Source organism: Balearica regulorum, chromosome Z, assembly GCF_011004875.1.
Source record: "Balearica regulorum gibbericeps isolate bBalReg1 chromosome Z, bBalReg1.pri, whole genome shotgun sequence".
In the NCBI taxonomy this organism is placed as follows: domain Eukaryota; kingdom Metazoa; phylum Chordata; class Aves; order Gruiformes; family Gruidae; genus Balearica; species Balearica regulorum.
The window spans coordinates 34293166-34316379 of record NC_046220.1 but is presented as its reverse complement, the minus strand read 5'-3'; the positions used below and the strand labels follow the sequence as shown (position 1 = coordinate 34316379).

Below are 23214 nucleotides of genomic sequence, written 5' to 3'. Positions count from 1 at the left end.
AGAAATTCTTCACTGTGAGGGTGGTGAGGCACTGGAACAGGTTGCCCAGAGAAGCTGTGGATGCCCCATCCCTGGAAATGTTCAAGGCCAGGTTGGATGGGGCTTTGCGCAACCTCGTCTAGTGGAAGGTGTCCCTTCCCGTGGCAGGGGGGTTGGAACTAGATGATCTTTGAGGTCCCTTCCAACCCAAACCATTCCATGATTCTATTTCTAGGAAGCCAGAGACCAAGGTGAAATAAAGTGTTGCAGAAATGTGTTCTTACTGTCTGAAATACACTGTGGTCCAATTTGCCTTATGTAGGCTCCAGCTGTCTTAACAGGCCTAGGCTCTGCTTTTTTCTCTTTCCTTTTTATTTACAACGAGCAGTGATTAAGAGACACTTCCATTGAACAAATAATTTCCTCGTTAAATTAAAGAAGAGACTTTTTGTTTATCAAAATGGTCTTCTGTGACAAACAGCTTCTTACCGAAGCACTATTTAACTTTGGAACCATGAAATATTATGACATTAAAATTGATACTAGCTGTAAGTGAAACAGCTGTACAATGGAGGCTATATGCCCATTTACTGAAATCTCTTTCAAAATGTCATTATAGTCAATTTACTGTATAGTGATCTCTGCAATCCTTTGCCATTCAAACATTGTACATGGCCACATGCATACCAAACTGGATTAGTTTCAGACAAAGTCAGGGTCCAGGGTCCTGTGATAAAAAGGAAAACTTCTCATTAAATAAAAATCTGGAAAAAAAAGTCCACAAAAGAATTGCAGCTTTTATTCCAGGAACAAATTTGGGGTTTTTATGGAAGAAAAAAAAAAAAAGCCTTATTTTGTAGGTCACAAGACTGCCTGCAGCACTACTGTACTACATCTTGTTAACTGTACCAGGCTGGGTAAGGTGTAGGTACAGCTGTACAATGACCTCAGTTCAGCTCTGGGCTATCAAAGGAGCAGTGGGTTGATCAGTCTTTACGTGAAAGGAAGCAGCTTTTTAAAATGTGCTTGAGACTAATATTATATTCAACTACTTGCATTTGATTAGACTTGCCACTGAAGCCTATATTTTTCCCTTATTGGGGATGGGGTAGTCATATTGCTTAGTTGTCTATTAAAATTCCTTGATGTTAAGAGTGAGCAGTTAGAGCAACATTCTTAGTTTACAATTTGATGATAAATTTGCTTGCCAGAATTGCTACTTTCTGTGTACAAGCCTTTTCATCCTCTCTAGTCCTTGAAGAAAAGCTAAATGATTTTGAATTCTCTCTCCATTTTGTGCTTTCAGCTGGAGAAGTCAAAGAAACGTAATGTCCTCTGAGTGTTTTTTGCAAATTTTTATTACATTTCAGAAGTGGCAAAAAGAAACTTAATTGAAACTTTGTACAGCCAATTCCAATTCATGCAGACATGGAAAAATTCATTTTGAGAAGGAGGAACTATAAGTGAGTAAAAGAATTAGAACATAGGAGTTCATCAGTTTTTACAGATATGCCTACAAAACTATAATGTTAAAAGCAAACAGGTAACATTACCTCATAGCTAAGTATATTTAGGGTTACAATGAACAATGTTCCAAAACAGGTGTTTTTACTAATTTGCTTGGACTAGAAGGACCATAACAAAAGCTGTAGTTGTGGAAGTCCTGGCCCAAAGAATTATGACAATTTGTGCTCTTACTGCTTTCCTCTCACAGGGAGCTGTTGTAAGTTACCTCACCAGCTTCATCCACTTCACTACAAAGTTAACTGGGTAAGCAGTAGTGGGCTCCCTGGCAGAACAGGAATGACTTCAACTTCCACAACCATCTGTGCACTTAATACTTGATTGCAGCCAAAGGGCCTAAATTGTTCACAGGTTACCAAAGACAAAGCTGAAGAGTATGTTAGATAGAGCAGCATGCATTAAAAGTGTAAGGCCACAATGAAAGTTAGAGATTAAGTACAAATAATTATCAGTAAATCTATTAACTACAGAATGTCATTTAAAAAAGAGTAGATACAGTCTTTTCTTGAACAGCTTGAAATTTTACCTGAGCATTAAAGCATCTGTCAAATACATGAAACATTCTGAAAAGCTTAATACACAAGCTTTTTGGGTATTTCCCATGTAAATTCTTCTCTCCCGAAGTGCCCATAACATGCTGTTTTTTGATAGATCGGCTTCTTCAAATCCAGCTCCCTTAGTTTAAAAAAAAAAAAAAAAAAAAAGAGAGAAAAGCAAGTGTTACACTTAACTCTACTCCAGCATATTTAGACATATCAGTGGGATAACCAGCGTTATCCCTGGAAGAAAGACAATAAAACCTAGGTGTTGTTCCCCTGCCAAATCACGTGGATTTACAGCAGGAAAGGTAGTGAGATGATGGTTTCAATTTTAAAATGACTAGAAACAGTCAGCTTTCTTCAAATGTATCAGAGATGTGGTAAGTATGCAGTTAGGCTTTATAAAGCATTACAATGCAGAAGCATTACAATTGGAATAAAGTTCAGCTATACCTGTGCAAGCATCAATGTGTTTTCTGTTATTGCAAGTGTAATATAGAATATTTTCTAATGCTACTGTGCCAGAAAGACAATGGTGATATCAAAAGAAGCAGCCAAAGATGATGATCTAGTAGACTGAGTAACTGTGGACGTTTAACTGCTTATATAGATGCAGAAATTCACTCTTTAGAATAGCGCTTAACACTGATTATGACTAGATAAATAATGAAGGTGCAAGTCATGATTATTGCTTTTTAGCCTCATAATATAGCGGATTGCAGCTCTGCTAAATGGTTAGCCGCAGGGATCTACATAGAAGTTTCTCTTCATTTCATGAAAGGCCTGAAACATTTTCTTCTGCTTGGGCTTTCTTCTATTTGGTGTTATGTTGTTTAATTATCTTTGAAAACACATTTAAAATAGATGATTCATATCATAAGCTGCTGGAGAGAAAATTGGTGGAGGAATGGCAAAGTAAGGAAAAAAACACAAACACTAACAGGATAATGAATGTTTCAGTGGGTGAAGGGATTACACATTCTTGCACTTACAGGGTCATTTATGATGTACAGCAGCTAAGTCCTGTTTCAGGTAATATTTTGTGCAACATGACCACATGCTCCAATGGCTACCACAGTCATTCAGGCATCACACTAATACAAAAGCCATCGAAATGTGAGTTCTGACTGAATGAAAAGTAAGACATCATCAAGTACTTTGTTGCACAGTTAATTAGAATGGATAGCCAGCGCCATTTACAGGATTTTAAAAATTGTGAGGTAATGTTTAACAATGATATCTTGACTAAACAATACTCATGTTTTTGCCTGCTTTCTTCCCTTCTTACTGCCTTCACTACTTCCAAGGCTATGATAATGTATTTTAAAAACGCAGCATTTCTGAGCACACTAAATCAAGGGAAGTGTCTGGGAACCACCACACAAATTACTGATGGCAATGAACTGCCATAATGACAAAGGCAAAGAAGAGTTTTGATTATACTTGTGAACTGATAACACTTTGAAAATATTACCTAGCAACAGAAGTTGCCAGAATGCCTTGCATTGTCTCAGACTATTAAAAATATGTCAGCTCTACTCTCAGCATATATGTTCGGGGAACATTCTGAAATACTGCAAAAGGCTAGGTACACCAGCAAAACATTGATATAGCTTGTCAGAATGTCCTTCCTTTTTTTTAAGGAAAAAAAGAGACTTCATATTCACTAACGTGTTGACATTTCTCCCCTCGGAGTCAAATACACTCAAGATTCCTCTGGAATATAGAGACTGGAGTGATATTAACAGCTCTGGATTTAAAAGATAAGTGAATAATTAAGAACATTTTCCTCAAACAGTGAGGTCGCTAATAGGTATGTTTTAGCATTTTTGAACAGAGGTTTTAAAACCCACATTGCTCAAAGCGACAAAGTGGTTTCTCTGTGCGTGGAGTCAAGTTCTTGCTGCTATCTATCTCAGGCTTGAGCTCTCTTGTCAATTTCACAGAGCTTAATAAAGGGTGAACTCACTGTGGCTGCTCCCTTAAAAAAGGAAAGAGATAGTGTTTCTCTCCATTAGTTGCATATTTCATGAAATTTTTAAGAAGTCCAGCCTGTCAAGTGCTTCAGAGCTGAGAAGATGAGCCTGTACCTTTAGGTCTTAGGAAGCTGCACTACAAATGGGCAACAAGCTCTACCTCCTAAAATTTCACATAAAGACTGATATGAGTCACAAAAGGAAGAAAAAGAACAAATGCTAGGGTCAAATTACAGCTCCCTGGAATGTAGGTGAGTAATTGCACATAAGGACAGGTCTGTGCTGCTTCTTTCCTCCAGCCCTTTCTTCTCTCAAAGGGCAATTCCCATGCTGCTTTAAGTATAAGGATAGTGTTTGTCAAAAAGACCTGCTTTTTCAGGACCAGAAATATTCCAGAAAGAAATAGAGTTGTGTTGGCTGCAAGAGGCAATGCACGTAGGTTTGGGTTTTCTTATCCCCTCTGGCTTTTCTTATCCTCTGACTGCATGGTAGCCTCAATGACACTTCTAATCACAACTGAATTTTCACTTCAAGACAGCTAATCTCACGGCAGGATTTTTTTTCCTTGTTCTGTTTTTAAAATGCATGCAATATTTCAATGGCTTACAAATCTTAAGATAGCATTTAAGAAACTTGAATTTCTTTTTAACTAAGTTTAGTTGACTTCAAACAGGCTGCATGAGACTGCATGACAACTAGAGACAGGCTGTCAGTGTTCAGTTTTTCTGATGCAGTAGGTAGGTTACACTTAACATCTCATGAAGAAGGTAGTCACTTAAGGGTGTTCTTTTCTCTTCTGAGCTAATGGCCAATATCCCCAGAACAGAACAGCAAATACCTTACTGCCACTATTGTGGTAGGGTGACACTCAGCTTCTGTGCACCAGCAAGGGCAAATTACAGCACATAATGTCCCACTCACTTCAGTAGGATTGCTTGTGAAGTGAGAACACCAGAGCCTTTCCGTCTTGAACCTTTCCATCTTGTCTCACAAGTTGTTGCCACCTAAAGATCAAAGGCAGGGAAGCCATACTTACACTGGTACTTCTTTCAGAAAGAGCCAGTATTTCTGGTGCCTTCCAGATAAGGCAGGGATTGGGAGCCTAACACACCCTGTAAACAGACCTGAAAGCCTAACTACATCTAATGTTAATTTTTAATTCTACTTTACCAAGCACACTACCATCTGGCTAATGAACTGCAACGCAGCACACTACCAGGGTTACTGAGAGATATAACATGGTATCGTTTAGACCAGTCTTACTTATTCAGTACATTTTGTGACCAGATTTATGAATTGGCCCTTGTACGTTGTACTGGGTGCATGGGTGAGGGAAAAGCAGAAATGACAGCAATTATAGATTTATGATGAAGGTGACTTTCATGAGGTTAGGAGCCAGAAACTTTAAACTGTTAAAGAGAGCATTAAAAATATGATTCCCTTCAGTACATACTAATAGCGCACAAACCTTATGATAGCTCCAAGGCGTAGATCAAAGTTTTTCTGGACAATCTCAAGCAGTTCTTCTTCAGATCTGTCTGACGTTCCATAATGAAACACTGAGATCGCAAGAGGATGACTCAGACCGATAGCATATGATAGCTGTAAAACACATGCATACAACCCAAACACAGTTAAAACAGTCCTTCCTACTTTTTGCTTAAGAGAAAAGAAAGGCTTATCTTATGTATCAGGGAAAGATTTTATGTAGACCTTTTCTGCATAAAGAAAGCTAGGAGATATGTTTTTGCTATTTCTCTTTTATGTTAGAAAATTATCTGTTTTCCTCAGAGAATGATCAGACCTCAGTGACATCCCTTAAAAAGCAAAAGAGGTACTTTCTAATCATCCTCAGATTCTGCCATTCTGCATCTTCCAGCCTCAGCTAGACACAAGGATTTCATGCCCTCCAGAATGGAGACTGAGATCTACAAACATGTCTGGGTTTTTTTGCTGAGGCAGAGAAAAGTTTATCTAGGACAAGATGAGAAAAAGTTCCATGTTCCTAAAGCACTCACAGACTTTTTTTCCCCAGAGTGAGTTATTTCCATGCGCTCCCTCAAACTTCATCCAATATTTCCACACACTTTTTAAAACATAGCTATCAGTATGCGTAGTAAACAATGTAAACCAGGAAGCATTCCCTGTGATTTCACTTCATTCAAAGGAGGACAGAGGAGCTCTATAGCTCCTTTCTGACATCCTAGAATCACATTAGCTTCTTTTTACCACAGCACTGCACGGCAGAGCACTGAGGTTCTCCTGAAATGTATTTGCTTTTATCATTCATTCCCTTTCCAGAATACAGTCCTGCTGCAGTATAGGCTAACATACATTCATTTTCTTCCATCATGGTGTATTTGGATGAAAATAAGTTTTGCCTGAATGTCACTAGGCAACACAAACTGTTCTGTGGCTTTCACCGGTCTTCCTCATTGTGTCTGCTTTCTACAGATTTCAAGAACAGTCCAATGGCTCAGTTCTATCTATATACTTCTTAGTAACCAAGAATTTATTTTTGTTAGAAACTGCCCTAATCATGACTGTCTTCCCCTTAGCTAATTTTGAGATCATGCTAAGTCTGTTTTTCATTAACCAGTAAGCGGACAATCCTATGTCACGCTAAATAAAGCATACATGGTACTTGTGATGATAGCATACAGCTAATTAGTTCACAGTTCCCTCCGTTATCCATTTTTCTTTTTCATGGAAACGGTAGTTAGCATGGAAACAATATCCATAGCACAGCCAGCTCAATTGTCAGCCTCAGTGGAAGCTGGCAAGGTCTCAGTGTAGCACACAGGCACTAATGGGCTGAAAACACTTCGGCATTTCCCCTTGACACATTTTTCCTTTTGTTAATTTTTAATCCAGGCTTCTGTGACTTCACAGGACATTTGCTTTTCTGTTCTCCTGTCCTCCTGTCTCCTCCCATATTGCCTTCATTGCTAATATATGACATCGCCATAGTTTGCTGTTAACAAAATCAATCTTGCCTTGTCTAGAGTCAGGCCCAGGCTTTTAAGGAGGGTCTCTGGGAATTACAGGAATAACAACATTCCACCTAACTCAAGAATTAAGACAGTGATGTATATGTTCAAAAATGCCACTCAAAATGCACATACCAAGAAATCAGAAGTTTGTTTTCTGTCCCCTCAGAAAAAAAAAATCAGCAATTTGCTAACCATCACTATTTGTGCTTGGCTTACTCACAATCTCCCTTTTCCTTGACTAATTCCAAACTTTAAGTTTAATCAGGTATCAAACACATGCACAACATCTAAAGGAAGGAGCCTTGTTCCTAATTGGGAAGTCTGGATACTATGTCATAGAGCATAACCACATCCAGTGGGCCTCTCCTCGGGTCTCTGGAGAAAATAAAAGGTTCGAAACACACCTGTGCAGCAAAGCATCAGGCAGATCACTCCTACTTTTTACTGTAGTATTTTGTTGCACTGGGTTACATAGCAGCTACTCAGAATAAGTATGTGTATAAACTAGTATTGCAAACTGCCTAGACAAACCTCAATTGTTTAGCATTCACGCCGTGTTCATGTTTAATTGTGAAACTGTCCAGGGATCAATAAAACACCTCTTTTGACTTCTTAGACTTAGTAGTCCCAAAAACTCATGCACAAGAAAGGAAGCACGTTTCTTCGGAGCACATAAGACTGATGAAAGTTGTTCTTGTTTTTAAACTTTTAAAGAATTTTGCTTTTAGTCACACCTCAAACCATAGTAGTATACTAGGAACACACAGTAGAGACTCAGGGTAACTTGAAGGTAATTTCAAATACAGCTTAAAATGGTTTAAGTTACAACTTACATGACCATATAGTACAGCAAGTTGCACAACTACGTCTAGACACTGCTAACATAACTGTCTGTAATGTGCTGTGCAGCCCAGGTTGGAGTGCTGGGCATGTGTGTGTGTGCAGAGGATCACTAAAGTTGCTGGAAGTAAAGGCAAGGATGATGCAAACAAGTACCTAGACCAGGGATGGCAAGAGTTGGAGAAAGAATACTTCTGAGAACACATTCCTTTTTTCAGGACCATTCTGGCCTGTGTCTTTAGCTTCCCTCATAGGGCTCCTTAAAAACGCACCCCCAAGAGGAACTTCCTAGAGCCCCATTCTAGTATGAGAAATGCTTTTCTGAAATTGGATCCAGGCTGTGATGGTACTATGCGTTCTGAGGGGGTGACCACACATGAGACAGAATTTCTGTTATGGTGTGTTACTTTCACAGTTGCTCTTACCTGGATTAATACTCTTTTACAGAGACCAGCTTTCACCAGAGATTTTGCAATCCAGCGAGCTGCATATGCTGCAGAACGATCGGCTTTGGAGGGATCTTTTCCAGAGAATGCGCCTCCACCATGGGCTCCCCAGCCTCCATAGGTATCAACAATGATTTTCCTGCCAGTCAGTCCAGCATCACTCTACAGGACAAAAAATGGAATACATTCATGAGACACAACAGTTTATCCAATCCCACACTAGGTTATTTGGTACAGCTTTGTTTTGTATTTGCCACAGATATGATTCATTGTTCACAGTGTTCACCTTCACATGGAACTGTTGAATGAATGAGGTCTACATGACTGAAGTATTTTTCAGAGATGTACTAAGCTGACTGTGCTGCAGTCACTTTTGAAGACTGATAAGAATGTGGCACAACTGTAAACATCATAAAAAGTGTGCTCCCTTCAAATCAGCAATCATGAAATACTGTCTCTGGATTACTGGCCAATGACTTCACTCAGTAACACTTGATGGAGGCCAAGAATTTAGAGGGACGAAAGCCTTCCTGAAAAACAGATCACATATGACCTAAAAGGTTAACAAGCTTCACTTAGATATATATAATAAAGGGGAAGCAGGGACTTCATAGAGTTGCAGCTCAGTGCTCAGAGTACTGAGAAATTCTAGCTGATTTCACCTTAATGGTCCACTAGTGGCACAAGGACCACTTGGTACTACCCTTCTTTCTTCTGCCTGCCTGCCTATGTCCCCAATAATGGAGTCCCATCCTCATGCACGGACATTCGTCTGCTTCCTACAACTTGATGAGCTGATCCAACTTGTTCAGCCAGCAGAGAATTACTGCCTTTCTGTCAGATTAGCAAAGCTGGTGACTGCAAGCTGATAAATGAACTCCAGAGTGTTGAGAAACTCCATCCTGAAAGAGGATAAACTGCATTAATCCACTAATTTTAAATCCCCAAGTAAGTAATATGGGAGTAAAACTGACATTTATTCCTCAATGAAGGTGGTCTCCCACCCAAAGCACACTTGGTAGTTTTAATCCTTCATTGAAATCTTTATACAAATTTTTTTTACAAAACTAGACAGTTGAGTGTAACAATTTTTTTTCAATTTCATAGCAATGACCTGCTTACCTAGCACCAGCACCTGGAAAGCAGAATACATGTCAAATTCTAATGAGTATTGAGACTGTTGTGGTTTAACCTGGCAGGCCGCTAAAACAACCACACAGCCATTTGCTCACTCCCCCCCTCCCAGTGGGATGGAGTAGAGAATTGAAAAGGGGGGGGGGGGGGGAATCATTGGTTCAGATAAAGACAATTTAATAGGACAAACAAGGAAGATTGATAATAATAACAAGAATAATAATAGAATATACAAAACAAGTGATAAACAGCACAATTTCTCACCACCTGAAGTAAATGCTCCACAAGACCCTGAGCTGCCCTGCCTTCCAGCTGATCCCCCAAGTTATATACAGAGCGTGATGTCATATGGTATGGAGTATCCCTTTGGCCAGTTCGGGTCAGCTGTCCTGGCTGTGTCCCCTCCCAGCTTCTTGGGTGCCCCTTGCCTTCTCATTAGCAGGGCAGTATGAGAAGCTGAGAAGTCCTTGACTGCTTGGCAACAACTAAAAACATCAGTGTGTTACCAACATTATTCTCATCCTAAATCCAAAACACAGCACTATACCAGCTACTAGAAAGAAAATTAACTGTATCCCTGCTGAAACCAGGACAGAGACTTAATACATTAAGGTCTCCCCTGAAATTTGTTCAGCTTTCTGAATAATTTCAATGTAGAAGATCAGATCTGTAGTTATTTCTGGGTTTGATTTTTACCGTGAAAATGAAGAGATACTTCCAGTTAGGCATTTTAGTGTATAACTTAAAGGCTGGCTTTTGATCATTTAAAATACTTTCTGGAAGAAAGACAAAGATCCAACAATCTGCCTTTGGCTGTCCAAGCAGGTACAGCTTCAGTTTAGATGCCAGCTGTCCAGTAGGAAAACTCCAGTAGGAATGCTTAATGAGGCTTCCTTAAAAATGTATAGACTTTCTTGGTTAAAGGTATACCAGTTCATTGCAAATGTTCAATAGAACATTTAGAAGCATGTGGCAGAGTAGAATCCAGGTCTCTTCAGGCTGTACCGTTTCAAAGTACCATACCTTAGGACCACCTTCTACAAACTTTTCACTTGGAAGTAGATGATAAATTGTGCCCTCATCAAGATACTTCTCTGGAATGACTTCTTTAACAACTTTCTCCATTAGCTCCTTCTGTATTTGTTGTAGAGGTATGTCTGGGGCATGGTGTACTGAAATCACAAGCGTGTGCACTCGGATGGGCTCCACTGCACCATTACTCTCCTTGTATTCCATTGTGACCTAGAGAGAAAAAAAAGAAAAAAAAAAAAAAGCAGAGTGAACACAAGGCCAAGAGCACCAGTTTGAAAAATTAAAATTAACCTCACACTTATTTTCTGCAGCAAAAATTAAATAGATGAAGGGAAATAGGATGAAAAATGATGGATTGTTGCCTAGGCTTAAAATCACTGTAAGAAACAAAATAAAAATACAGAAAGTACTGAAGCACCATTACCAAAATAGTTGGCTAGAGGATATTACATGTATCAGCACAGAGAAGCAAAATAACAACAAGAAAGCTACATAAGCCTAAGATTTTACTGGAAGATGCTAAAATTGTTCACGGTTTGGCATTTAACATAACTTCAAATAGTGAAACACCAAAGTAAAGGCAAAATAACTTTTGGAGGACACTGCTAAAATGACGAACTGTAGATCATGATGTGACGGGCTGTATCCTTTGCTACCTATTGCACGGCTTTTATGTACATGCAAATATATACTAGTGTTGCTCCATCCATACATTGCATCCATGTATTGGCTTTCTTACAGACTAAGAAGACCTCTCTACTTTCCCACCCTTCAAAAATGCTTGGATAGGGACATCATAAAAAACAGTGTATTCACATGTTCTATGCACTGCTGACAAAAGGTAGGGACACAGTCCCTGTTGCACTGCAACGACTGCAGCAGTATAACTAAATGTAGTTCATCCTCACTAAGCAACAGAAATTAAGACTAAAACACCTTGCTGTCTTGGAAATCACACATGTATAGCTTTCCTTTCCTCTCCTGCACATTTCACAGCCTGGAAGACAGAGAACTTACTGCCTTTGAGACTGCCAAAGTGCATCACTCTTTGGTGATGCACTCAAAGTGCATCTAGGGTCAGTGACTCATCCACTCAGCTCTGCAACACAGCTGTCAGGGGCTCTGACCACTGATCAAATATAGTATATATGAGGTTTGAAACAAAACATCCCTGTTTTAACTGAGAAACCATAGCACTATCCCAGTTCATGCTTCTGGAATGTTGATATTTATTCAGAAAAAAACCAAAACAGCTGATTGTCAGTAATTTGTTAATCATCTTCTTAATCTCCAGGGGAAAAGAAAAAAAATACAAGTGTGATTTTGAAGAAGCCTGCTAAGACACTGATAGAATAGTTTAAACAAACCATGTGTGCTATATACAAATGTACCATATGAAACTCATGCTACCTTGAAATGTGAAAATGACAACAGCATTTTTGCCAAACATGAATTCTGATTTAGCAGCAGACAGGGTAAATGATTTCTATTGTTCCTCACCCTTACGGTTTATGCATCTATGTTACAAACCTGTGTTTTCCCATCTGGTCTAACCCAGGGCCATGTTCCATTCCGTTCCAGAGCCTTTATTCTTGCAGTCAGTTTGTGCGCCAGGAGGACTGTTAAGGGCATACATTCTTCAGTTTCATCAGTGGCATAGCCAAACATCAAACCCTGCATTGAGAAAGATAGAACTGCACTGAAAAACAGGTAAGCCACTCATTTCCATGTTCTCTTTCCATTTCCGCACCTTTCTTTGCCACATAGTACTTTAAAACCACCCAAGGCTAGAAAGAGACAGCAAGAAGATGCAAGGTGAATACACTTTGTCATATGAACAGCCTGAAATAACATTTATGTATCTGCATGGACAAGAATCAGAGCTACAGCAGTGTCTGGTTTCCAAGAATGACTCTGCCTTAAGCGTCCATAAGAATCCATTGCAAAGGCTTAATAGACAAAAAAAGCTCATAAAGACTGCTCAGTCTTCTCCCCACACATGACAACTAAAATAACAGAGTATGTGATGCCTAAGAAGTAAACCCAGGCTACCCAAAGGACTTGAAAGACCAGAAACTGACAGCTACTGATAAATACACACACACACACACACACACACAGACACACGTACTTTAATTTTAGTTCTATCCAGTAAGGCCAGTGGGTATGGAAAAAGCCACTGGAAAAAAATATTGAAGGCTGTATTAGTTTTTTGCACTACTGGTGATTAAGAGAGTAGACAGTGTTTAGCTGCTAATTCTTATACTTTGCACAATAGCTTTTAAGGAAATGGTCTGGTCCAACACAATTCTAACTGCTTGTGCATAAACTAAATCTGAGTAAGTGCCTGGAATTAAGTCCCATTACCTGATCCCCTGCTCCAATGTCATCGTCACTCTTGCCATGGGAGACAGCATGCTTGATCTCTTTACACTGTTGTTCTAAGGCTACTAAAACTGTGCAAGTCTTATAGTCCAGTCCTAGTGAAGGGAGTTTTGTTAAGTTAGGTCATACATTCTTGAGAGTTCACAAATTGCTAGAGAAGTTTTTAGGGATTATCTAGTTACCTTGACTAAAACTTTTAAAACTCTAATCATGTAAGCTTTCTAAGGTTTTGTATTGCTAATAGAAGCAGACAATCAGGACATTCATATAACAGTCTCAGGATGTGGGCAGGTTAGTGGTATTAGTTGAAACTTGAGCTCTTGAAACTGAGAGGATAAGTATAATCCTACAAGCTACTCCACCAAAGCTTGTTACATTGCTTATGATGATTAGGGTTCAAACCACTTAGGTATTAAAGCTGGGAGAGGAAAGTGGAAAAAGTTATCAGAAACTAGTATTCAGTTTTTCTTGTAGTAGGTTCCAGGGTTCTATAGAATTAGAGAAAAGCTGTATAGGTCATGCATGAAAAGAGAAGACTGAAGGGGAATAGTCACATAAGGCGTTCAATTGCTGAAAGGAAGCTACTTTGGGAAATATGGTAAGAATACATAAAAAATTCCCTTGGGTGTGAAGTTCAAGTTTCATAGGTGTAGGTACCCCAAGGACAAGGAACATCAGCGTTAAAGCTTTCACCGTAGACACCTGCAGATGTAACCACCCTCTGACATTTGTGCAAACATTACTGCTTCTGCATCAGAGAAGCAAGAGGTACCTGGCACTTTAAAGAATAAGCCTTTTTCAGGTGTGCCAACTTAAAATAGCTTCTTCAATACCAGGCACTGAAAAGCCCATTTCAACATCTGTGCAGTTTTCTACTAGGCCTAGATACATATTTAATTTTATTTTCCAGAAGATCATAAAAACATGCATACTTTGGTCAGATGCAGAACAGACCCAAGAATGAACATATGAAGGATCTCACTCACCTTTGGAAGACTCATCATACCCTATCCTCTTAAGGGTCTTTCTTACAATTTGTTGGTAATCCACTATAGCTTGGGATGTGATCTCTCCACAAAGCAAAATCATTCCAGTTTTTGCTACACATTCTGCAGGAAAAAGATAAACCATCAGAATTTTACTGCTGCTATTTTACAGTTAAACAGGGAGATTCTGAAGATGGTTCTATGAACAAAGAATTACTCATAAGGGAAACTCCTAATAAAGCTTTAGCATACATATAGGTCTGTGTGCAATCACTCTTCTTTTCAGCTGTTACGAACATTAAAATGCCTGCATGGGGGAGGGGTCATCTTACCCAATTGTCCTACCTCCACGGTGGCCAGCAGCAAATGTCTATAAGAACAGATCAAGTATATGTTGCTATTTCTGCAAATACTTTCCTGGTCTCCAAGAATTTCAGCTCAGGATCTTCCTGAAGCTAAAGGGACATCATATATTAACATGATATTACCAGTCTTTGATAGATCTTTGTTACAGGAATTCACCCAGTTGCCCTTGGAAACCACGAAAACTTAGCATCTAAAGTATCCTGGACCAAGAAGCAATGCAACTTCATTACTAATTTTGTGCAGAATAATTTCATATTTTATTTCATTGTTTGTTTCAAGCATCCACCTGGCCTCCAAACTCTTCTGGTTTGTGTTAATACATATACCAAACAATCATGAAAAATTCACCACATCAATAGAACCTATCAACTGTATAGCTGTATTTCATATCTAATTAAATCCTCTCTTTTCCAGACTGAGGAGGCCTAGGCTATTCACTGAAAGATGTTGTGCAGCTATGATCATATTTGTTATTCTTGCCATATGATCTTACTATAGCCTTTTTTGGGATGGGGAAAGAGAAACGAATTGCATACAGTATTCAAGACAGGTAACCATGGATTTGTATGACTTAATGATGTTCTCAGTTCACTCTTCATTCCTCTCCCAGCAAGTGCTAACAGTCAGCTTGGGTTTTTACTGCTAGAGAGCACCAACTCTTTTCACAGAAACATATGTCTATTACAACCCCAAGATCTCTCTTCTGAATGCTTGCAGTGAACTGCAAACCTTACTTTCTCTACATGGGAATACAATTGCCTTGCCCCTTGCATTAGCCTACACTGAATTTCATCCATCACTTTTATCATCCAGTCACCATCTCATTTGAATAATTTTGTTTGATTTCAGGATTAAGTATTGAAGGCAGAAATATGCTATAAAATTGCACAACTATGGACTGCAGCATCACATAAAGATAATCAAGCTAGCTTTAATTGGCAGCTTAGCTTAGATAATCCAGACAAGTGGTTGAGAACCTAGCACAGGGCAAGCTTTCTCTGTTTGTCTGCAAGAGGAATTAGTCTATATTGAACTATTAAGCTACATCCTAGCTGGCATGGTATCTCTGAATTATACTGTGGACACAGTGAGAGTGCATAATAATACAGTAGCCCTAAATGTATACAGCATATCAACCCCAGGTAGTGATACCACTACAGTGCAGGGTATCCTGATACCATTATTTTCACACTCAGTCTTGTGTCCCTGCTCTACTGACCAGCAGTGCTCTTCCTGTCTACTGCACCCTAGCAGACCACCTACACGTGCAAAGGAAGCATGTATGGTACTGTGAATCCTGCACTGGGGGAAGAGACCCTATATTACAGGTGTGAGGCAGAGAAGAATGGCTCTCAGCTTTTCCAGTGTGGTCACTACAAAAAGGGGAAGCCTCTGTGGAAGAACACAAAATTAGGGAAACTGGGGCTTAGAGAGGTGGAAGAATAAGGCTGCAGTCACCACCAACAGTCCCTAGAAACCCTCACAGGCCCATTACAGCCAAGCAAAGCTTGATGGTGATGCAAGACTTCACGGCACAATGATGCTTTCCTAGGATGCGACAGGATGCGGCTTTCCCACAATGTGGCTATCAGGAAAAGAAAGATTCATCTTGCTGCCTTTGCTTTCCATCCTGACTGAAATTTAATTCAACCAAAAGAAAACATAGCTCAGGAGCTGCACTATAGCTGCAACTTTTAAGTAAGCCCAAGCAACACCCTCATCTGCTCTACCCAAGAGAAAGTCACCATATAAGGTTTTAGGCTCTACACTGGGAGGTGATTTCTTACATGTTTAAGTCTCCTCAAAAGAGTATTTTGAACAACATTAGCAGGCAGACACTTCCACCTTCGCTTTTGTACTCTCTTGGTTTATGGTTAGTTAATTTTCTCTCTTGACTCTCACTTGTTGGGCACACTGGGAAAGACTTTTTTTCAAGAAAGCATTTGGCTTCACTTAATTGGAGAGGAAGTAGAATAATTATTCTGCCTTCTGCTTTATTCTACTTGCATCCAGTATTCTCTTGCTTGACTTTACTGCTACCCTGTTTGTTGGTAGCATGAGGACAGGCCAGCTCTGTCCTGCTGAAATGAGCTAACGCCAGTGTAATAATTCAGAACTTCATATGCAAAATGTGCTGATCCTAAAAGTCCAAGCAGCAAATAAAACTCAGAGAACCACAGATACATTTTTCTACTGGTAGGTAGACTCTAATTTCAACATCTCCATAAACTACTGTCGTGGTTTAGCCCCAGCTAAGCACCACGTGGCCACTTGCTCACTCCTCTCTGTGCCCACCCTCCATGGGATGGGGAAGTAGATCAGAAGAAAAAGGCAAAACTTGTCAGTGGGGATAAGGACAGATTACTAGGGCAGCAAAGGAAGAGGGAAATAACAACAACAGTAGTAATGAAAGAATATACAAAGTGGGTGCTACACAATGCAATTTTCTCACCGCCCAGAACCCGATGCCCAGGCTATCCCCGAGCCACCATCCCTCCTCCCTGGCCAGCTCCCCCCTTTAATACTGAGCATGGTCGTATGGAATATCCCTTCGGCTGTTTCAGGTCAGCTGTCCTGGCTGTGTCCCCTCTCAGCTTCTTGTGAAAATTATCTCTATCCCAGCCAAAAACCAGGACAACTACATTTCATAGTTCTGTTAAATACAGTGTTACAGTGACGTAGTACTTACGTAACATGGATTTTTTTTCCTGAGACTTTGAGGAAAGGCCCATAGAACTAAGCAGAAATTCAAATTTTCATCCCCTAAACCCTGAATTGAGTGCCATAACTGCTTTCTGTTCTCCAGCCCACTACATTTTTAGCAAACTCTGTGTCTGGTCAACCAATTTATCTTTTCCAGACTTACGCTTTAGTGTTACACTCAAGTTTTCTGACTCCAGTCAGCAGTTTTAATACTTTTTTTCCCAACAGATTACAGAAATCAGAGATTTATCTATGTAATCATGTCACATGACAGTCTTCTTTTTTTTAGTGAGACAAACTGATCATGTTTCTCACATCTCTTATGACACATTTTTCAGTCCTTGTAATTTTTGCAGCATTTCTCTGTTACCATCTCCAGCTTTTCAGCAGTTTTGGAAGCATAACTGCCTGCAATACTGAAATCCATGCTTCATCAAGTCTAATACATATGCTAAACCCTCCCCCTACGTCTTCTCACTACTCACATCTATGCATCAAGGATCAGATGAGATTTTTCAGACAAAGCATCATTAGATCACTGCATTTGTGCGATGCAGCTAGTCCTCTGTGCTGTAACTATGGCCTCAATAACTTGTTCTAACAAAATGACTGCATTCAGAGAGCTCTTTAGAAACATCCCCTTTCTGTGTCCATTCCTCATTGGCAACCCAGCTCATTCCAATTTGATGATATGTTCTTAGCCTCTGGAAGACATGATGTTGCTAGTGACAATGTGTGTGTAGAATACAGTGTGGTCCTAACAGAAAGTCCCAAGAAAAAGGCAAGCCACTTTGAGCAGAATCACATTCAAATGAACTGTGCACTTATCAATGGCATCACCTTGCTTCTGTAAAGGCATAGTAAATATATATTTAGCACTTCTGGATTTCGAGTTTTAGTAACACCTCTTACTCACCCCATGAAGAAATGCATCTTGACATATATCTTTCCCCAGTTCTCTTTTCCCCTAATATTCTTAGATTCCTCATTGTCATTAGCCTTGTCAACCATAGTTTTCCCTGATACCACTGGCTTCTCCTGATCTATTTCGTACATTTCATAATTTTTAATTTGTACTGCAGTACTATGTATTTCCTTTTTTCTGTTCATTTTTTGCAGCTTTTTTCCTGCCTTCCCTTCTCCTCTGAGTCAATATGCCAGAGTTGCCTTCTTGACTGACTGCCAGACAGTTGTTGACTGCCAGACAGCTATTGCAAGAATTTTGGATCATGGAATGTTATATCAACAAGGATTGCTTGTTGTACTTCATTAATCTGTCTTTCTATCTGTATTGTACTTACCACAGGCAACCTTGGCATCTGGATCAATACTGAGATGAGCATCTAGAACAGCATCACTTATCTGATCACACATCTTATCTAGAAAATAAAAATAAGACAGATATAACATTTCTTTTTGTGATAAAGACAAAAAAGTGATTTCTTAATAAACTTTCATTTCCAGTGGGCAAGAGACTTCTCTTTATAGAGCATCTGCCAAGAGGCAATTTTAGCAACTTACACTCTGAGAGGTATGTCTTACCCTGTTTTCACTCCTTTCCTCAAGTCAATCCTAACTGACGTTTTACTATCATCTGCACAAGCCAGCAGCCTCCCAGGTGAGGGGACAATGAAAAAGACCTGCAAAGGCGTCCTGAAATACTAGTTTCAGGAGAACAGAAGACACAAGAAGTAACTTTGGAAGAAGTATTTAAGCTAAGTCCTTTCTGTAGGGCTTTTGCATTCTTCCCCTCTTTATTTTAAACTTTCTATTGCATTTTCTGTGTAAATTACCTATTTTGATCTACATCTTATAACTATAAGAGGTCTGCACTTAAGGCAGTGTTCATCCCTTCACTACCTCCAGTGGGGACCTCTGAGATCTCATGGGTCAACTTTTTTGGATGACAAGATCCATTGCCCTCCCTGCAAACAGGTACATTAGATTGAAGTTCACTCCCAGAATTATCCACAACTATCCAGCTCATTTGAGTTTAGAAGAGCATCTGCAAACATTCTCTCAGGAAAAGCACTGGCCACTCACAAGTTTCCACAGTTGTATTTCTGAGTCTTGATCTTTTTCTTAAGGACAAAAGCACTGGAGAAAAAAGTTTTTACCTGTTCTGTCTTTAGTACCTATGACTTATTGTCCAAGTAAGACCTGAGTATGCCAAACGCATTTGGTTTGTTAAAAGTTAATGAACAATTTAGGGGACAAATTGAGATTTTTTTTGTCTCATTGGGGTAACTGAACCAGGTAAAAGCAATCCATATTATTTCTTCAAAAGTACAGCTTTGAAAGATTGCAGAAACAACAAAGGTTTTGCAGAAACAACATGAGCAACACACATTAATCTTCACCCACCATCATTACTAAAAAAGGTATCCAAAATATGTTCAGCCACACAACTACACAGCTGGATCTACAATACTGTCTGTAATAATGAGCCAGATGAGCTACACAGCTGGATCTACAACACTATCAGTATGAATGAACCAGATGCCTGTATCATTTGCAACAACCTGTATAATTATTTATGTAATTGCCAGTCTAAAATAACTTCTCTTGCAGGAGTGACTACGGTTACATATGTACATAGGTTTGAGGGCCCAAAAAGGAAGATAATAAAGAAGCGTATCTGAACGTCTACCTTTAACTACCTATTTACTTTTAAAGATAATCTGCTCTGGAAGCAAGCAAACATCAGAATGAAATTATAAGGTAAGAGTGGAGTTATTCTGTACCCCAAAATATCTGTAATTCAATGCAAAGTTTAAATGCAAATTGAATTTAATATGAGAACTTTAGAGTAATATCTTCCAGTATCATCTAAAAGCAAGGAAAAGTGAAACATGCTAGCCTGTAGCGTTGAATGGATGAGCCATTGCACCATTAATGCTCAGACACAAACTAAAAACAGGCTAAAAGCAAAGCATAAGAGCTAAAAATGTATGTGACCCTTTTATTCAGTCAGGCTACGGTGATCTCAGTGTTGCGTGAGATTGCTTCTGGAGGTGCTGTGTTGGGTTTGCATGGCAAGGTTTTGGTAGTGGGTGGGGGGGCTACAGGGGTGGCTTTGTGAGAAGCTGCTAGAAGCTTCCCCTGTGTCTGAGAGACCCAATGCCAGCCGGCTCCAAGACGGACCCACCACTGGCCAAGGCCAAGCCCATCAGCGCCTCTGTGATAACATAGTTAAGAAGGAAAAAAACAGTTAGAGAGAGCTTTTGCAGCTGGAGAGAGGAGTGAGAAGATGTCAGAAACTCAGCAGACACCAAGGTCAGGCAGAAGGAGGGGCAGGAGGTGCTCCAGGCGCCAGAGCAGAGATCCTCCTGCAGCCCGTGGTGAAGACCATGGTGAAGCAGGCTGTCCCCCTGCAGCCCATGGAGGAAGGATGAGGGGGTGTAGAGATTCCACCTGCAGCCCATGGAGGACCCCACGCCGGAGCAGGTGGAGGCACCTGAAGGAGGCTGTGACCCTGTGGGAAGCCCACGCTGGAGCAAGCTCTTGGCAGGACCTGTGGACCTGTGGAAAGAGGATCCCACGCCAGAGCAGGTTTGCTGACAGGACTTGTGACCCTGTGGGGGACCCACGCTGGAGCAGTTTGCTCCTGAAGGTCTGCACCTCATGGGAGAGACCCATGCTGGAGCAGTTCGTGAAGGACTGTAGCCCGTGGGAAGGACTCATGTTGGAGAAGGTCGTGAAGGACTGTCTCTCGTGAGAGGGACCCCACGCTGGAGCAGGGGAACGATGAGAGGAGTCCTCCCCCTGAGGATGAAGAAGTGGCAGAAACACCGTGTGATGAACTGACCGTAACCCCCATTCCCCGTTCCCCTGTGCTGCTGGGGGGGTGGAGGTTGAAGCTGGGAGTGAAGTTGAGCCTGGGAAGATGGGAGGGGTGGGGGGAGGTGTTTTAAGATTTGCTTTTATTTCTCATTCCTCTACTCTGTTTTGATTAGTAATAAATTAGATGAATTCCCTCTCTAAGTTCGGTCTGTTTTGCTCATGATGATAACTAGAGAATGATCTCTCCCTGTCCTTATCTCGACCCACAAGCTTTTCGTTGTACTTTTTCTCCCCTGTCTAATGAAGGAGGGGAGTGATAGAGCAGCTCTGGTGGGCACCTGGCCCTCAGCCAGGGTCAACCCACCACAGGTGCGTAGGTCTCTTCACTGGCGTAATTCTCAGAATCTGAATCAGTAATTTCAATACCTTTATGTTTCATTTCTATAGTATTCTCTGCAATCAAGCTGAAGCTAATTTAACTGTGCATTACATAAGCATTTGCAAACTAAGTCCAATAATTTAGAGTTTCAGAAAAAAAAGCCAACCTAATAGCTGTAAAGCCTGTCTTCAGCTATTTGTACTGCACTGATCCCCAGCTCAAGCATTATCTTACTGAAATTTCTTACTAGTGTATTTACTCAGAGAATCAGAATCCTGCTCAGTTACTTAAGTTATATTGCACCTTCACTGATAAAAATTGACCACAGTTTGAAGACACAAGGACACAAGAAGCATCATGTGGTCATAATTTCACACTCAGAAACAATTTGTGCAATCAAGTAGAATATCAGTAATGCCAAGTTCCAAAGTTTGTCATCTGGCTAGTTTGTCAACAGCCCTGAGGCAAATGGAGTCCTGAAGATTGCGAAATGGATTCACACCAGAGGATCCAATGCTCAAGCAGGAATGGCATAACCTGGAACAACTGGTAAGTTTTATTGCCTTCAGCTATTTGCACCATTGCAACATAAGGTGCAGTTTTTTAAAGCAAAGAAGTGGTTGTGGTGCTTCAAGATATGATGCTACATGCTGCAGGGATCTTGCAGCTATTGGATGGTTCACTAGGGGCTGGGCAGACAGATTAATATAACTGGTCTCATACAGTGCCATTCCCACCTAAAGAGTAAGAATCCTGAGAATACAGATACACAAGAAAAACTCAGCTGCAAACCTTCAGTGTTTGACATCACCCTCATTTTCTCACTATTAGGCTTTTTATCTTTCCTTCTACTATGGAAAAAATAAGAGGTAATGTTATTTTTAGTCTTAACATTAACATGCTCCTCCGTAAAAGGAATGGTTGCTACCTCTACTGTAAATTTGAGTCACTAGCACATCTGCTGGAGATCCAAACTTCCTGCAGCCATCAGTTAACATAGCTTCTAGATATATATTTGTGTAAGAAAAGCTGTGTGAAAAATAGCTGAATTTAATGAACAGCGATTAGAGCTGAAGCATTGCCTTGCAGTCCCAGACCTGGAAAATACAATGACTTTGTACAGCCTACAGCATATGTAAACTTGTGTTAGGGAGAGCAATGTGGCAAAAGAGGCATATGTAGTATTACAGCAGTATCTGGAATGCAGCTCTGATGAAAATCAATGCTTAGTATTCCAAACGTTTCAGAAATTCAGTTTAATAATCACCTATAATAAACATTTGCATAAAGTAGTATTTTTTCATTACAGAACTAAAAATGAAATTGTAATTCCAGTATATGTGGCAGCTCCAAGTCTACCTGTAGAAGACTCCCTCCGCACTTTTTTCTCTCAAGCAAAAGTTTAAAGTTGTCTATACCAGGTTATATTGCATACTAAACAAATAAGACAAATTCTTGTCAAAGACGCTACTCTTAAGCCTATTCAAAATAATTGGTTCTTCCTTTTCTCCACTGGGGGAGATATGACTGAACTTTCATCAGATAGCATTCCTCAGTGCAAGTATTAATAAAAGCAAAGATTCAATCACCATTTTTACTTACCAGAATGTCCTTCAGCAACAGATTCTGAGGTAAAAAGAAATCGTTTTTCTTTTTTTGAAGTATGAATTGACATGTCTTGGTATCTTTAGTGAGTCTGCAAATGAGAAAGACACAAACTGGACTACAGAACAAGCACAGGAAGAAGGTGAAGTGGAAAGGTTAATGTATTTATGCAAACAGCTGATGTAATTGCTTCTGTGTATTTGTTCCTCAGAAGTCCAATAGATTAAGACTGATCTGTGTGGATTTTACAATGCACTGCTACAGAAACTCCTTTCATAAGACTTTGGTGTTTGGTTAACCTTGGTCCTGCTAAACTCTGCAGAAGTGTTATCATTATGTGAAATGTGAACACAGCCAAGCCAGAGTTCAGTGCTTCTGCACACATCTCCAAGCCTCCTTTCTTACTCTTTCTTCTAAGTGCTAACTAAAAAGCACTTCAAGATAGTTACACAGCACAGAGATTTTATCTGCATTTGTAAGGGCAAACGACACTTTCACCTAGGCATAATATCCATACGTTATACTCAGCTGCAGCAGTGAACTG

The 23214-nt window shown here is 40.0% G+C and overlaps 1 protein-coding gene across 1 annotated transcript; it reads right to left on the bottom strand.

Moving 5' to 3' along the window:
- Positions 1-1332: 1332 nt before the first annotated feature.
- LOC104642792 (S-adenosylmethionine synthase) lies at positions 1333-22832 on the bottom strand. The gene is made up of 9 exons (XM_075739571.1): positions 22668-22832; positions 18205-18282; positions 13835-13957; positions 12831-12943; positions 11994-12137; positions 10455-10673; positions 8277-8459; positions 5487-5620; positions 1333-2178 (listed from the first exon to the last, which is right to left on the bottom strand). The coding sequence occupies exons 1-9, from the start codon at positions 22738-22740 to the stop codon at positions 2076-2078; spliced, it is 1170 nt and encodes a 389-aa protein (XP_075595686.1). The 5' UTR covers positions 22741-22832; the 3' UTR covers positions 1333-2075.
- Between the last annotated feature and the right edge of the window lie 382 nt (positions 22833-23214).